This window comes from Dunckerocampus dactyliophorus, chromosome 20 (assembly GCF_027744805.1).
Source record: "Dunckerocampus dactyliophorus isolate RoL2022-P2 chromosome 20, RoL_Ddac_1.1, whole genome shotgun sequence".
NCBI lineage: Eukaryota > Metazoa > Chordata > Actinopteri > Syngnathiformes > Syngnathidae > Dunckerocampus > Dunckerocampus dactyliophorus.
Window position 1 is genome coordinate 16,566,433 of NC_072838.1, and position 16,202 is coordinate 16,582,634.

The window sequence follows — 16,202 nt, forward strand, 5'->3', positions numbered from 1 at the left end:
GTGACGGGCTACCGGAAACGATAGCAAATATATTACCGCCGTCACAGCCATAATAATTGGCGCTTTTTGGGGGTTTCCCAGTCGACATTTTCATTCACTATTTTGTGCTAAATTAAATTAACGGCATCTTGGGGCTATCCAAAAGGTAGGGGATTCACACTCGGTCGAATGCAGCATTTTAAAACATCGCCTTTGCTAGCTAGCTCGTTCGTCTACCCGCCGCGGTCGATTTTGAAACTGGCTATCACCTGGAAAACAGACTGCTCCATAATCATACCGATTGTTTGATAAAATCATTGCATGTGTCGTCGGTGAATTTGTCTAATATTACCGTTCATACGGGTGTTTGTTTTTTATTTTACGTTCAGCTAAACACGTAAGCATGCAGCGACAATATATTTGTGTTTTTTTGCGTTGTTATTATTGCTACTTTCCGAAACACTTGACTGGCGCTACACCTTCCCGCCGTTGTTGCCCAGGAATTAGACTGAGCCATGCTAAACACGCCCTCCTAACAACAACAGTAGCGATAAATTAATACTACGCAGCTATAATATTTTTGAGATATATTAAACCGCCATTTCAAATATTATCGGAATATATTTCTCATTATTCCACACGTTTTATTGTTCTGAGGCGGTGATTATGCCGTTTTTCCTGTACGAGAAAATGGCGAAAACAAAACAATCTCAAACGATAAATTACGGCCTATTAAATGTAGCGTTTGATTTTTTTGTAGGCACATTTATAATTATTTTTTCCAAATGATTTCCTATTTTTATGTTTCGATGATTATGCAGATTATCCTACTTCAATAAAAAAAAATCAGTTAAATATAGGTTAATAGTGGTAACTCTTAGATATGTATTGTTTTTAAATGTATTGTTTTTATTGCATTTAAATGTACAGGGCTGCAGTTTAAGAGTCTTATTGAACAACAGTAGGAACATTTAATCATTCTCTTGACAACAACTTGTGCTTAGATATATTTTGGTGCATAAATTAATGAAACTAATTTAAGATTTTATAGTATTCAGCGTGTTAGTATAAGATAAGACAAATAAACTATATATAATGATTGTGATTCTGTTCTTGTATTTTTTTTCTTCCTGACGACCAGCAGAGGGCAGCACCAGTAATAGTGAAAGTACTCATGCCTCCTCTATGCATTTGATGTGTTAACTTGAAAATATATGTTTTGTAATAATCGTTGCAATATGTGCCGTTTATAGATGCCCATCTAATTGCAGTCCGAGCGGACAGCAGCGGAATGGAAGAAGAATTGACAGTGACTGAAGAACAAGGAGATGTTCTAAACAAAGACGAGTCGAGCGAAGAAAATTCTGATAACAGTTGTGTGAAAAGAGGCAGGGGAAGACCCAAAGGTTCTAAGAAGCTGCAGGTCAGCATTCCAGATTTAAACCTCATGGAGCTCGTGTCTGGCATTTCCAACAGTGGACCCGCACTGGGATTCAAGAACCTGGACAGCGGTGAAGAGTATACTCCCAAAAAGAGAGGCAGGCCAAAGGGGTCCATGAACAAACGCTCGGCTGAAAAGGCTCTCAACAACAGTGGCTCCGACGAACCGAAAAGGGGACGGGGTCGTCCTAAGGGATCTGGTAAGCGCAAAGCGGAAAACATATCCAGTGATGATGAAAGTTATGAATGGGCACCGAAGAAGAGAGGCCGGCCGAAAGGTTCTGTCAAAAAGACACCTCAGAGCAAAGAGGTGGAGTTGGATGAGAACGGAGTCCCGAAGACTCCGAGGGGCAGAGGAAGACCAAGGAAGAGTAGCTCAGAGCGAAAGCAAGCGCCAGCAGATGACCCTCTGCGCCCTAAGAGAGGGCGAGGACGTCCAAAAGGCTCCATGAACAAGAAACCTTTTCTTGAGGTCCACTTTCAAGCAGGACGCCCACGGAGAAAGCATATTCCCCCTTCCAGGCTGGAGATACGCCTTCCCCGGAAGACTGGGAAGCGCGGGCGACCCAGAAAAGAGATGTCTCGGAGGGGCCGTCCAAGGAAGTACCCCTTGCCATCCACTGAGGAGTCCAAAAAGCAACGTGTGTGGAAACCTCTGGGTAGGCCGAGGAAGCATCCCCTTTCCGGTACCCCAGGGCCAGCCGGAGGAGGCCCTAACCGGGGGCGAGGTCGCCCACGCAAGTTGGAAGCTAAAAAGGGCGCCCACTTACGCAAATACGATGGCCCCCCACGAAAAAGAGGCCGTCCAAGAAAGTACCCCTCGACGGGGGAGTCCCCTAAGCCAAAAGTATGGAAGCCTCTCGGGAGGCCGAGGAAGTATCCTCTTGTTGAGCCGCCTGAAGGAGCCCCAGAAACCCCACGCCGCACCCCCGGTCGACCCCGCAAGTCAGAATCCAAGAGAGGCGCCCACTTGCGCAACCCTAACCCCACGCCGCGCCCCCCGAAGCCCACACTAGCTGCAGACGGCACGCCGCGGAAAAGGGGCCGCCCCAAGGGATCGGTCAACAAGAATAAAGTCCAAAAGGAGAGCCAGCAAGATAGCGAACCCTGGAACCATTCCGACGCTGACGCCGCCGCTGCAGACGCTGAGGAGGAACAAGTTGCAGACGTGCCTGCTGAGGAGGAGGAAGAGGAGGAGGAAGAGGAGCGCCGCATGGAGGCGGAGGATGGGGATGCTCAGGAGTGACGTCCCTCCTTTTGACACCGTGTTAACCAGGCTTGATGAACAATCCAAAAGCTCTGGTCATGGAGGACTTGACTTAGAAAAAACAAGTCAAGGTGTACACTTGTAGTTGTGATCCATAAAAAAAACATTTTAGTCTGGTAAGTTAGCTATTCTTCTACCGACTAAACTTTTATTTCTTTTACATTAAGTCTTACTAGAACTTTTTTGGATTCTTTTAGACTTTAGTTCTCTTAGTGAGATGTAGTCCCTCTTAGTGTTCCAGGCCACAACAACAAGGAATAGAATAGTCTAAATAAACCATAGAGAATCTTTGTAATCTTTTGCTTCTGGTTTTACTTTTTAACACCCAGAAGCATCCTCAAAATGTAAAAAAAAAAAAAAAAAAAGAATTAAAAAAAAGAATTAAAAAAAAATAACTTGGTAACATGATATCCACCAGCACATTTCGTAGTTTTAGCTCTGCTGAAGACTAAAACTTAAATGTGGCCCACATGTTTAGTCAAAATGTTTTCATGTGCTTTTCTTTCTACATAGGTATTCTAGTCTGGCTGATAACATGACGTAACTGTTATTGCCATGTTTCATTGTATTTTTTTCCATTGATAGCCAAAGCTTTGAATGTACCTCTGCTTTTTTTTTCTTTTTTTTGTTTTTACTTCTGGGTTTTAGTCATGTATTATTGCTTGACAAAAGAAAAAAAAGTGTGCTCTGTTTTAAACGCCTTCCTGCCATGAAGATTTCTTCCTCTATTTGGACTTTTAATTTGTGGATGTTTTTCACATTGGTGTGTCGTTACTTCTGTCAATCTTTACACGTAGCTGTTCAATATTTTTCATACTGTCAGGAGATTAAAGTGATTGTTTTTTTTGGGGGGGGGGGGTGCCTTGGAATTATTTGTTGTTCAAATCATGTGTTTCAACTTCATTCAGTGCTTGGGTCACTCGCGACTAAAAGACATATAATGCCCAATTGTTCTTCTCAATCGCATCATGTAAATGATTGTTTTGATGAAAATAAAACAAAAAATCCATTCAAGTTCAACCATTAAAAAAAATGAAAGGATTTTTGTGTTTTTAACAAGAAGCCAATAATTTGTAAAATATGGTCTTGAAATAAAATGTTGACCTTGTTGTTTTACTTGTGTGTTTGGGTGTTATTTGATTTTAATTTATGAGTAGCCCTGCCCTCACTGAACCGACAAAGATATATTAAAAACAATGTACCTCGTGCTAAAGCTACCATTTGCATTCGGTGTAATATGTGCTGATATTTTAGGTTTTCACAAGAAAGGCTTTTTTTTAACAAATACATTAACTTCTAGTAAAACGCTGGTTTCAACAGCCGTTAACTATGGAGGACTCGCAAGAGAGTGGGCCCTCTTCGCAGTCACCTGCTCTGGAGCGGAGTAACACCTGCCACACCTGCCCTGCGACTTTTGACTTCCGGTTAGTGAAGGAGAAAAGAAAAACAAACAGCCGAAACTTCAAGCTGGAGCTTCTCACTCTCAGTTTCACCGTCTTGGCAGGATAAAGAAACAGGTGAGTCAACATTTTAGTGTTTTTCTTCCCTAAAGAATTTACGAGAGCCGTACAACTTAACGTAACTAATTGTTCGCTCTCATGCTGAAGCTACATTTCTTCACTGTTGCTAATTAGCTAGCATACGGCACTGAGTACGTCTGAGTACGAACATACCTAACAGGCTTATTATTTTTAACGTTTCACAAACAGTTTTACCCTGAATACACTAAACCCTGTCATGCTTAAAAGAGTAATATACATTTGGTGTCAGTGTTTTGTACGCTTGCCCGGACAAAGTCCACCTTTTTGGCATTCAGTACTTACTTTATTTCCCAACAACGTGGTCAATGGTTAACCAACTGCATTGTTCCGCCACCAGGGGGCGCCTCAAAGTGGTTAACCATTACAAAAAGGGGCTAAAACAAGCTAGTTGGTAGTTACAGTCACTTACAGATTTTGGACTGTTTTCATAATAACTATGTTTTATAAACTTTGCCTTCTTTCCTTTGTTCAGCAAGTTGTTACTAGTTAGAGTTACTATTTACAGAAGTATTGCTTAATCAATCGTGGCGTGTTTAATAAATTAACATATCATGAAAAATAATACATTGCACTAACATGTCATTTATTTTGTGCTGTTTGATTGTGTTGTGTTTGTCGAAATGATATATTCATAGGAGATTGCTAACAAATGCATAAAAATATCATATGTTCATATTTGTTTCCTCTAGAAACGGGCCAATCTTTTAAAACGGCTTTAGCTTGAAATATTCACATCAAATACGAATGATATTTTTGAGGGTTTTAGACCTTTAAAGGCCACAACTCCTGTTTTTTGTCATGTATATGCTTTTCAGTGGGACATTTTTGGTCACAAGGAATAAATGTGTCAGTTTTTGTTTGTTTTGTGGTCGCCATTTTAGGCTAACTTAAGGAACAACGTTTGTGAATATCTGGCAAATTCCACCCATTCAACGACTTGAAAATAATTGATTGTTTGATTGTCCTCCCAGGACTCCTCATGAACCAAATGATGTCATTCGTGGTATGGAAGATGCGCTTCTGACGGCCCTTTGCACTGCTCCACATTCATTTTCACGAGACAAAATAGGACACATTTAGTATTTTGACGGCCCACAGAAGACATAGTATGTCTGTCCAAGTGTCCAATGAAGAGACGGCGCTCTTGCCCGCCAGTCCAAGCGCACAAGGTCAGCGAGCAGGAAGTGACAAGATGCCAGTGAGCTGCAAAAAGACATGTGAGGACGACTTCGAGGAAGAGGAGGCTGCAGGCTGTCGTCTCCTGGAGGACGCCACTCTGCCGTGGCCTGCAGACAAAGACAAGAAGACACAGGAGGTGGATGGCGTCTCCTCCGGGATGGGAGCGTCCGACTCAGGGGAGAAGGACACCGGGGTCAGCGGGGGCAGTCAGGACCTGTCCGAGGCTCACGAGGCCGACGACGGGCTAAGCAAAGCCAAATGGAGGGATAGCATGCCCGAGGGAGAGAAGTGGAGGGACGACCTCTTGGAGACGCAGAGGGACAACAAGGGAGACGGCTCGCTGGCGGACGATGAAGGGGAAGAAGAAGAAGAAGATGTCGAATCCCCCTGGATTGCAGAGAAAGCCAGTATGGGCATCACTCCACAGGTGAATATCGTGCGGCGCTCCAGTGAGGAAACTCCTGTGGAGAGCAGACTGTCCATTGAGGACCACGCAGACAGGGGGGAACACACAGCGCCCCCCCTTGACCACACCTGGACACAACACGACAGCAGAGACTGTGAGTACGCCAATCACGCATACACCAGTGCACCTGATACCTTAACAAACTGCAATGCTAAAAACAGACATTACATTAGTCACGTTACGATTCAATGACAGCTAGCACTTGAAACGCTAAAAAAGAAGTCACTATTTCATTCAGCATCGGCCCCAAAAATCTGTATCGTAAAATTCATCGGGGGAAAAAAACAAAAATTTACAGTAGCATTTACTGTAGATACTAAACATCATAAATGATCACGTATGTATCATAACATTCTACTTATAGAACATTCAAATATACGTAGAGCTAAACATGTACATGTACAAAAATACACTGCGTCAACATTTCAGACCAGCTGAAAAATTGCAAGAATTGACATTTTGTACTGTTGGATCATAAGGAGGTCCCGAGTAGAGATTCCAAATGCAAAGACAAAAAGATGTTTGAGTAAGCAGTTTATTGCAAACAAGCGTCAAAGAGAAGGAGGCGGTTCATCAGCTGACCAATCGTTTAAGACCACAGCCTTAAAGACTTCATCTGGGCAAAGATGAGGATCCGGTGTCATGTTCTGTCAGGCATTCACACGGTCATGATCCCTTGATGGCAAAGGCATAAAAGCGTTCCCTCTTTGAACACGGTGGGATTGTTGAGCTGCATAAGTATGGAACCTCGCAGCACGCCGTTGCTGCTGAGGTTGGACGCAGTAAGACATTTAAAGTCATTTGAAACTTCTTACGTAGACACAAAAAAATGTCACCGGCCCTGAGCCGGGGGATCCGATTGGATGCAAGTCAAGACACGGGACGATTTTCGTCCCAAATGAAGGTTGTTACTGGTGCTGAGTGCAGACCAAAAACCATCAGACGGCATCTGCGAGAGAAGGCCTTTAAGAACAAAAAACGTTTTCTAAGGCCTCGTCTCCTTCAATACCACAAAATGGCCCGTGTGGAATTTGCACGAGAGCAGCGAACATGGGACATTGAAAGGTGGAAGTTAGTTTTCTCTGCTGAGTAAAAAATGTAACCTTGACGGTCCTGATGGCTTCCAACGTCACTGGCACGACAAGGAGATCCCACCTGAGATGTTTTCCACACGGCACAATGGCGCTTCAGGTTGTGCAGGGGCGTCAAACGGCAGATGGCTATGTGGAGATGTTGCAGGGGACGTCCCTCATGACTGAAGGCCCTCGTCTGTGCAGTAATGACTGGCTTTTTCAACAGCACAACGCTGCACTTCACAAAGGACTTCTTCCAGAGGAATAGGCTCACTCTTTTGGACCATCCTGCATGTTCCCCTGATCTAAACCCAATTGAGAACATTTGGGGATGGATGGCAAGGGAAGTTAAAACATGGACATCAGTTCCAGACAGTGGATGCCCTCCATGAAGCCATCTTCACCACCTGGAGCAACATTCCCACTAGCATCCTGGAAACCCTGGCATCAAGAATGCACAAACCCATTTTTCAGCTCATTAAGATGGCAGCTGCTACTCATTAGAGTCTTATTTTTTTTTAACATTTTATTTCTATTTTAGGGGAGTTTTGTGGTCTAAACTTTTGATCATCTGATGAACATCCTATTTCCATTTGTTTGCAATACATTTCTTCGTAAAAATTATTTTTTTGTCTCACTCCCATTCCTTCTTCCTTCTTGCATTTTGAAGCTCGACTCAGAACTTCCTTAAGATTCAACAGTGCAAAATGTACATTTTTGCACATTTTCCACTGGTCTTACAATTGTGCTCAGGATGGTAGAAAGAAAAATACTTGATTATTTCTAATATGCAATGAATGATTATAATTTAAAAGTATGATACAAGAAAAGGAGAGATTTGCCTCCAGATAAAGTGTGAACCTGGACATGACAAATAGGATTTTTGCTTAAGATGATTAAGATGCTACTTTTTTAATGTCAGTTTTAAATTATATTGATATTCAGGAGATGGAATGACGTCATTATATTTATATTGGTTAAAATAAAAAACATGTAATACAAATATTTTTTTCCCCGACACTCCTCATGTGCTTGTGTATGTTACAAAAATGGAATTTGTAGAAAAATATACTAAAACAAAATGGAGATATAACCAAAAATCTTATTTTAAAATATGTCTTAAATATGACGTTTTATGTTGTTTAAAAAGATTTCTAAATGGTGCGGTATGGTTCGACTACTTGTACCTCACACTGATGACCAACAGAGGGCAGCATTTCCCTGGTGACATGACCACAGCCTCCAAAAACACATTGTAGTGTGTCCTGCTGTCCAGGTGATGTTAGTGATGTTGCATTCTTATTCAATGGTGTGTTGTCTTGTGTTCAGGCTGCTGTGAGGACATGTGCAGTGAGAAGATGAAGCTGGCATTGGCCACGGCGTCGGCGGCCCTCCTCTTCCCCTTCCTGGTGTGGGGGGGCTACGCCCTCTTGCCCTTTGACTCCCCGCTACTCACCAGCTCCCCCCTCAGGGTGGTGTACACACTGCGGTGCACCATCTTTGCCACCATCCCCGTCATGCTGGGTAAGACTTTTGGTTGTGGTGCTCATCACATGATCACGTTGATGTGTGTGTGTGTGTGTTTACAGGCATAGTGGTGCAGGGCGTGGCCAGGCTGCGCTACAGTGATGTGAAGCCACGCTTCCAGAGCCAAGTGGTCAACAGGACGGTGGCGATACACTGGCACTACGTCAACGAGTCGCTGGGCCTCTTCCTCTTTTTCTTCCTGCAGCTGGCCGTCATGGCAACGTATGTCAGCCAGGACATGCTCAAACTGGTGCCGCTACTCACGGTCATCTTTGTTTTTGGAAGGTAAACGTATTATTTGTGGCGCCCCCTATGGGTTATGCTTTGCAAGACATGCTAGCTTAACATGTAATACATGTACCCTCAACCTTTTGTAACCGTTAAGACAACTAGCCAATGACTTATGGACTATAAGTTGCTAAGTAAGACGTTTTGCTTGAGGGCGGACATGTTTTTTCAACCATTCCCGCTGAAAGTGTGCAAAAAAGGATCTGTAAGAGTTGTGTATTTTTCACATGACTGCGTGTGTCCCGGCCTCAGGCTTATCTACTGGCTGTGCCTCTCGCTGGGCAGCAGCATCCGAGGCCTGGGCTTCGGCCTCTCCTTCTTCCCCGTGCTCGTCATGCTGGGCGCCAACCTCTACTTCGTGTGCTCGTCCGTGGGTCAGGAGGCCGTCTTTGACATGGAGCCGCCCACCACGCCTTCTCCTCCCAGTAAGCGCTGGTGGGGTTAACGCCCCTAGGAGGTGGGACACTCTTATCATTGCTTTTGTGCCTTTCCCTGTTGAGGACGTTCGACATTTTGTACGTTTATATCTGCCTAAACATTTAAGCGTTTCACCACTTAAAGCTAAAAGCCAACATGCAATTGGATGCAAGAGTTGCCATAAAAAGTTTACATTCTGTACATCATGTAAAACATTTGATGTGGTTGAAATTCATGAATGAAGATGTCACTTTATGTTGCTAATATACGTATCTATTTATAAGCAAATTTATTTTTTTGTTTACCAAGTGTACAAATGCAATGTATTTAAAATCATCTTTGGGGGCTTAAATGAGTTGAATAAAGCTTCATTAATTGATTGATTGAAAGGGAAAAAAGGAAGCTGAATTTCACTCAGTTTGTCATTTAATATATAAAATACAGTAAAACATACGCAAAAAGGATAAGGTTTCAAGGGACTTGGATACTTTGGTACAACAAACACTTTTTTTTCTGTAAAAGCGGTATAGAATTTCAATAACATCAGTGCATACTTTTGTATATGAAAATATACACAAACTGTTTATCATTCAAGAAAAAAAACAACATCTTTACAACAAAACCCATAGCAGACTAGCTCAACACAATATATTAGCTATAAATTTCATCTTTAGTATTTGTATTTGCTACATCGTTCTGAGTTGTTTTCAAAGCCAACGTTAGCGTGACTCCAAATAATTCTTACCTGTGTCTGTCCCATGCTTTGAACATGTCTTTTTTTTTTTTTTTTTTTAGCAAATCCATCAATTACTAGTTCTTATAAATATATTCTATATCTGGATGAAAACTGCAGCATTATCACTGGTACGTCCTTTTATTGCATTTGCTAATACCGCGTTGTCCCATCGTGCAAAAGGAAACCAGTTTGTTTCACGTCGGTGATGGGATGAGTTAGGAAGTAAAAATGTTGGCTAAATTACGCAACCTTGTCACAAAGTTAAAACGCTCAATTCGTCAAACTGCTGCACTGAACCAGCACAAACCAATGTAAAAGCAAAAAAATACACAAGTACCAGGGGTCCACATATTTAGATTGTCATGTGACCACACAGGGCAGGAGGGGAGCCAATCAGGGTGCTGTCAGTTGTTGGCACTGATAGAAAATATGAACTATGGCGTTGGACAATTTAACAAAAATTTAAAAAAAAGCATGTACCTAAACATTTTGCGCATTTTTTAAATACAAAAAAAAAAAAATTTAAATGACCGACCTGAACTTTACACTCCTGATGATGAAACACATTTTGCACTGTTTGATCTTATGGATGTTCTACAGTTTCAAAATGCAAAAATAAGAAATGGGAGCGAGACAACGGCACTTTATTGCAAACAAGCATTCAAGTGAACAAGCATCACCTGAAAGCCGTGTTTGGGCACGCTTGCTGCCAGTGTCTCCAGGAGGCTATGGGATGTTGCTCCAGGTGATGAAGATGGCGTCACAGAGGGTAAACTTCATTCCTTTCGAGTTTTTATGAGTCACTGACTGAAATAAATCCAGAATTCAAGTCACTCGAGTCGCATGTCAAGAGCGCCTTTTTAAGGTCATACCACAGCATGTCAATAGGATTCGGGTAAGGAGTTTTGGCTGGGCCACTATAAAGTCTTCATTTTGTTTTTCTTCAGCCATTCAGAGGTGGACTTGCTGGTGTGTTCTGGATCATTGTTCTATTGCAGCAGTCAAGTGGGGTTCAGCTTGAGGTCACCAACAGATGGCCGGACATTCTCTTTCAGGATTTTTTGGTAGACCGCACAAATCATGCTTCCATTTATCACAGCAAGTCTTCCAGGTCCTGAAGCAGCAAAACAGCCCCAGACCATCACACTACCACCACCACATTTGACTGTTGGTACGATGTTCTTTTTCTGAAATGCGGCGTTACTTTTACGCAAGATGTTCCAAGAAGTTCCACTTTTGTCTCGTCAGACCACAGAGTATTTTCCCAAAGGCCTTGGGGATCATCAAGATGTTTTCTGGCAAAACAGCTGAGACTTAATGTTCCTTTTGTTCAGCAGTGGTTTTGGTCTTGGAACTCTGCCATGCAGGCTGTTTTTGTTCAGTGTCTTTTTTATGGTGGAGTCATGAACACTGACCTTAACTGAGGCAAGTGTAGCCTGCAGTTCTTTGGATGTTGTTGTGGGGTCGTCACTGTGCTCCTGGGTTAATTTTGGTTGGCCAACCACTCCTGGGAAGGATCACCACTGTTCCATGTTTTGGCCATTTCTGGTTAATTGCTCTCACTGTGGTTCGCTAGAGTCCCAAAGCTTTAGAAATGGCTTTATAAACTTTTCCACACTGAGAGCTCAATTACTTTCTTTCTCATTTGTTCCTCCCTTTCTTTAGATCTTGGCATGTCTAGCTTTTGAAAATGTTTTGGTCTACTTGACTTTGTCAGGCAGGTCCTATTTAAGTGATTTCTTGATCGAGAACAGGCCTGGGTGTGGCTAGGCACCATTTCTTCTTTTTGCATTTTGAAGCTCTACTTAGAACCTCCTTAAGATCAGAATGTAAAATGTAAATTCTTGCTATTTTTCAACTGGTCTTAACATTTTATACAAGAGTGTACATGCTTTTCATTGAAGTGTTTTTTTGGGGGTAATATAATCACAATACAATGCAAAAAATGTGAGACGACAAAGAGCTCAAATCCACGTTTTTCGCGGGTTTGGGATGGCATGTTATTTTTGTCATACTGTTGTGATACAATGTACAGCATTTATCTCCATTTTAATCCTACAAAATATGTATTGGTAATATGTAATGATTAGCCACAATTATTACTCAATTATTCACTCTTTACATTTCCAATCCTAATTTTGCACCATGGCGACTTTTAAAGCGTTACGTGATCATCATAGTGTTGTAGCGGGGGGGTTAACGTTGGCAATCTCCATCCTGCCCTTTCCTCTTTTTGCACGGGGGTTCTGGCATCGCGTTTCGGAATGCGTGGTCTCGTATCGCTTCATCAAACAAAGTGGAAAAGCTGAGAGGCGGATTGTGTCGTAATGCATTAACAGTCTGAGCTTACGTTTGTTTAGATAGCTGCTAAAAACTTATCAAAAAAAGTTACTTGTCACGGTTACCTCTGTGTGCGACAACCAAGGGGGCGGGGCTTACTAACAGTCTCGTGACCGTGTCGTTTGGGGAGAGTAGACATCATCGCTATTTGCCTATAGAACGTCAACACACACACACACACACACACACACACACAGGTGAAATGATTGAACAAATTCATCTTAAATGACATCAAAGAAGACAGCCAATGTCTTGACTCCAAGTAGAAAAAGGGCTAAATGTGTGTCAATATGAACATGTGACATGTGCAGCCCGCTAAAGTCTAAGTGCGTGATTGTGTGCTGTGTGTGTTCTCAAGTGTGTAGCAAAACAACACAACCAACCAAGCAGGCCTAAATAGATTCACCAACACGGCGTCGCCACCTAGTGACACACATCCAAGTCACGCTCGTTTATAATAATTCAGGCGGACAGATCGACACATTGCTTTGTTTTTTTTGTTTGTTTGTTTTTTTAGGGCTAGCTAGCAAAGTCTATGCAAATATACTCATATGTACATACACACGCGTGAAGCCAAAAAGCTATGGTGGCCAAATGAAGACGTAGAAATATAGAAAATGTCTGTTTTCGCTTCACTTTTTGGAACCGCGGAGGGGCTGCGGGAAAAAAAACCCAGAGCTTGCTGCCGTGCTAGGACATCAAAGCTAGAAGGGAGCTTTTACACAAAGTTCCTACCAGTGACGACGCACCTTGAAAACAAGTACCACTTAGTAAAAGAACACAACATGTCCATAAAAAGATGGAGACACACAAAAAGTGGATGGCGAGCTGGGCAATGGCGTGTCAAAGCCTAAAGAACAACAACAGTTTTAGTTTCCGTGAGAGTGACAAGTGGTCAGTGTCCGTGCACTGTGAGCGAGAGGCATTTGGCATTCCCGGGAGGCCAGAGAGAGGTCGCTGTTGGCACTCCACTGATTTGTTAACGTGGCAGTAGTCAGAACTTGGGCCTCCAACAAAGTAGAGTTTGGGAGGGACTTGATGGAGGAAGCAGGACAGGAAGTGGCTACTGGGACACGTTACCCTTTTGTCTCGTGGATGACGCTCACAAACATTAGCTTGTGTGTACGTCGCAAAGAAGTGAATTAGCAGAAAGAAGCGTGTGTATGTCCACCAACATGAATCATACACTGGAGTCTTTAAGTGGGCCAACACAACTCTTTGTGTTTGTTAATAGAAGAATGCTGTGCTGTGTTGTGATGTGTTGGGGTGAGTGTGTGTTGTGTTTAAGTGTCGTTCAAACCTTGTTGAGGGGGAGTGTCCCCCCCCGCCCGTCTATGTGACCCAGGTGTCTAATCTCATTCGCTTGATGTTGCCCCCCTCTTGCTCCGCTTCGGTGGATGGCCTGAGGAGCTCCGGCGAGGGGCTGAAGTCAGAGCGGCCCGGCCCGACATTTCCTGTAGCGGCAGTAGTTACGATGTTAGTGGTGCCGCCGCCTCCGCCGCCAACCGGGTCTTCGCGATCGCTGCCTTCGAAGGAGCTGGCGTTGCTGCTCACGCTGTCTGCAGGCGAGCGTCCCGTCGGGGGTTCCAGGCACAGCAGGGAGCCCGGGTACTGCGGCGGTGCGGTCAGTGTGGCGGTAGAGGACGGCGTGGTGGAGGAAGGAGGTGGCGCCGGAGGAGGACAAGGGGTGCTGCGGTCTCGGCCGGGCGACACGGGCTCCGACTTGATGCTCACGCCGGAGCTGGTGTTGACTGTCAACATGGCGCCTTGAGGTATGTGTGTCACGGGCCTGAGGACAGCAACATAGAAGACACGTGTTAGCCAGCAGACACATGTCTTCAAACACAGCGTCAACATGGAGAAGCCGTGGGATGCATTCAGGGACCTTAATGCTGACAACAGCAAACCAAGAGGAAGGTTCTGGAGGTGAAAGCTTCAATTTTTATTTTTATTCTTGGCCAAAACATATTAGGTCCAAAGTAGGGATGCTCCGATCAGGGTTTTATGTTTCCGATTCTGATCATCAATGAGTGAAATCAGTCAATACATGGATTAACTGTACATTTTTTAATTGAGTTATGAGTGCTATTGGCCGTATAGGGGGAGGAAAGGTAGTCCAATTCCAAGGGGGCCCAAAAACTAGATTCGTTATTTTAAAGCAGGCCTTCCAGGTAGCACATAGCTAGGCTTCAAGTGAGAGAGCAGTCGGTGGAACCTGGTGTTTTCCACGGCTGAGAAAGGCTGGCCATCTAGTCTAATGAATTCTACTATCTTTGGAGTTGTCAGGCACACATTGGTACGTAAACTCACCATACTCCGTCAAGTGTTTGTTCTTCAAACGCCGTTATTAAAGTTGAACCTTCAACATCAACATCAACATCAGAGTAAGACACTACACGAGTCACATGGGGTCGGCTTATGTGATCAGCGATGAAAGGCCTTTACGGCGTCTGCTGATAACGTGCTTTTCAAAAAAAAAATAAAAAATCGTCCGATACTGATTGGTGGCCAATCAATCGGAACATCACTAGTCCAACCAGTGGAACCTCTAATGTTGTCCTGTAAGTCAAATACGCCTTTAAAGTCATACAAAATGTTGACCTTTCACACATACCTCACCCAAGTTTAGTTGAAAGAATTATGTGCGCATTTTGCTTTTTCTTGGGCTTTTTGGTGACACTTATTCCGTACAAGAACAGCCTCGACAAGGACGAGAAGAAGACTACACAGGAAGTAAGTGGAGTGACATTAAAAGCAGTTATAAACTACAAACCCAAAGACGTTCCACTGTGCTTTAAATGTTTGGCCATATGTCCATGACCAGAGGTGGAGCTATGCCGCCATTGAACCTGGTAGTAATTTGTTCAGGTTTGAATTGATGCTACTTGCAATGGTATATGGGGTTGATGAAAGTTCAAATCAAAACGTGTTATGGTTGAGACTCAGCAACTTTCAACTCTTGGGAGCACCAGTGAAATGAGTGAAGCGGTTGGCATTCACTTCCAGAACCTGCAACACTTTTGAGCTCTGGAAGCGTGAAATGGTCGCCATGAGTCGTCTGAACAAACCATGAAAAACCATTTTGGGCAATGCGCACGCACGCACACACGCACACACACCCACACACACATGCTGAGGAAGGGGCGGGTTCAGCCAAAAGCGCACACAGGAAAAAGGAAGTGGGATACAGTACCGGCCCAACCACTCATCTCTACCCAAGAGCAGGTTGGACGGAGAGCCGAGACTGTGGGGAGAAAAGAAAAGGTTGGAGGCCCGTGTGGACAGACATTATTGACTGCAATAATGTCCATCATGTCTGAGCATCACAAACAACGTCTCTTGTCTGCTGTACAGACAACACACCATCAGACCACAAAAGGACAACAAAAACACGCTGCTTCCTTGTCTTCCTGACAAAACAAACAGCAGCACTCGAACAACCAGTAAGCACACTAACAACCTGACAGACAAACAACGCCCAGTTGACAGTTTGTGTGACGCTTTGATCGTTTTTCATGGCGCGTGTGTGTGTATATATATTACATTACATTTAACATAAAATTATGTTCCTCAACTGTACAACTTGGTAGAAATGAACAGTTTGCATAGCTCATTGAATTGAACGCCATTGGGGACATCTGGTACCGGTCTCATGCCTGGATATGAATGTGAGGGTTGCATCACGAAGGGCACCCTGCCCAAAAAATGCACATTAGATTAGGTATGCATCTCATAAAGTGTCCAGTGTGTATGTATAATGCTTTGTGATGTAATGTGCCCCCCCCAGACACAAGAGGCGACATGTGACACGCACACACACCTCAGATTGGCTGCCAGACTGGACACCTGGCTAGACAGCTCGCTGCTCTGTTTGTCCACGCCCCACATGCTGTGGATAAGAGGAGAGAATACACACTTCAAGGAGAAGGCGCTAACAAAAGTCGGGGGT

General features: G+C 43.6%; 2 protein-coding genes across 11 annotated transcripts in view; one reads left to right on the forward strand and one right to left on the reverse strand.

Moving 5' to 3' along the window:
- Positions 1-9,810, forward strand: LOC129173629 (serine/arginine repetitive matrix protein 2-like). The gene is made up of 6 exons (XM_054764685.1): positions 1-145; positions 1,233-2,661; positions 5,308-5,966; positions 8,275-8,469; positions 8,535-8,757; positions 9,013-9,810. The coding sequence occupies exons 2-6, from the start codon at positions 1,271-1,273 to the stop codon at positions 9,203-9,205; spliced, it is 2,661 nt and encodes an 886-aa protein (XP_054620660.1). The 5' UTR covers positions 1-145; positions 1,233-1,270; the 3' UTR covers positions 9,206-9,810.
- The window catches only part of LOC129173054 (myocyte-specific enhancer factor 2D homolog), a 20,505-nt gene continuing 12,567 nt past the window's right edge, over positions 8,265-16,202 (reverse strand). For 2 of the 10 annotated variants that reach the window (XM_054763511.1, XM_054763510.1), the window contains exons 11-13: positions 16,074-16,142; positions 15,447-15,497; positions 8,265-14,042 (exon numbers count right to left, since the gene is read on the reverse strand). In XM_054763511.1, coding sequence (XP_054619486.1) covers positions 13,586-14,042; positions 15,447-15,497; positions 16,074-16,142 — 577 coding nt within the window. In that variant the 3' untranslated portion in view covers positions 8,265-13,585. The remainder of the gene's footprint in view (positions 14,043-15,446; positions 15,498-16,073; positions 16,143-16,202) is intronic. The other 8 variants (XM_054763512.1, XM_054763513.1, XM_054763515.1 and 5 more) reach the window with 8 other exon arrangements.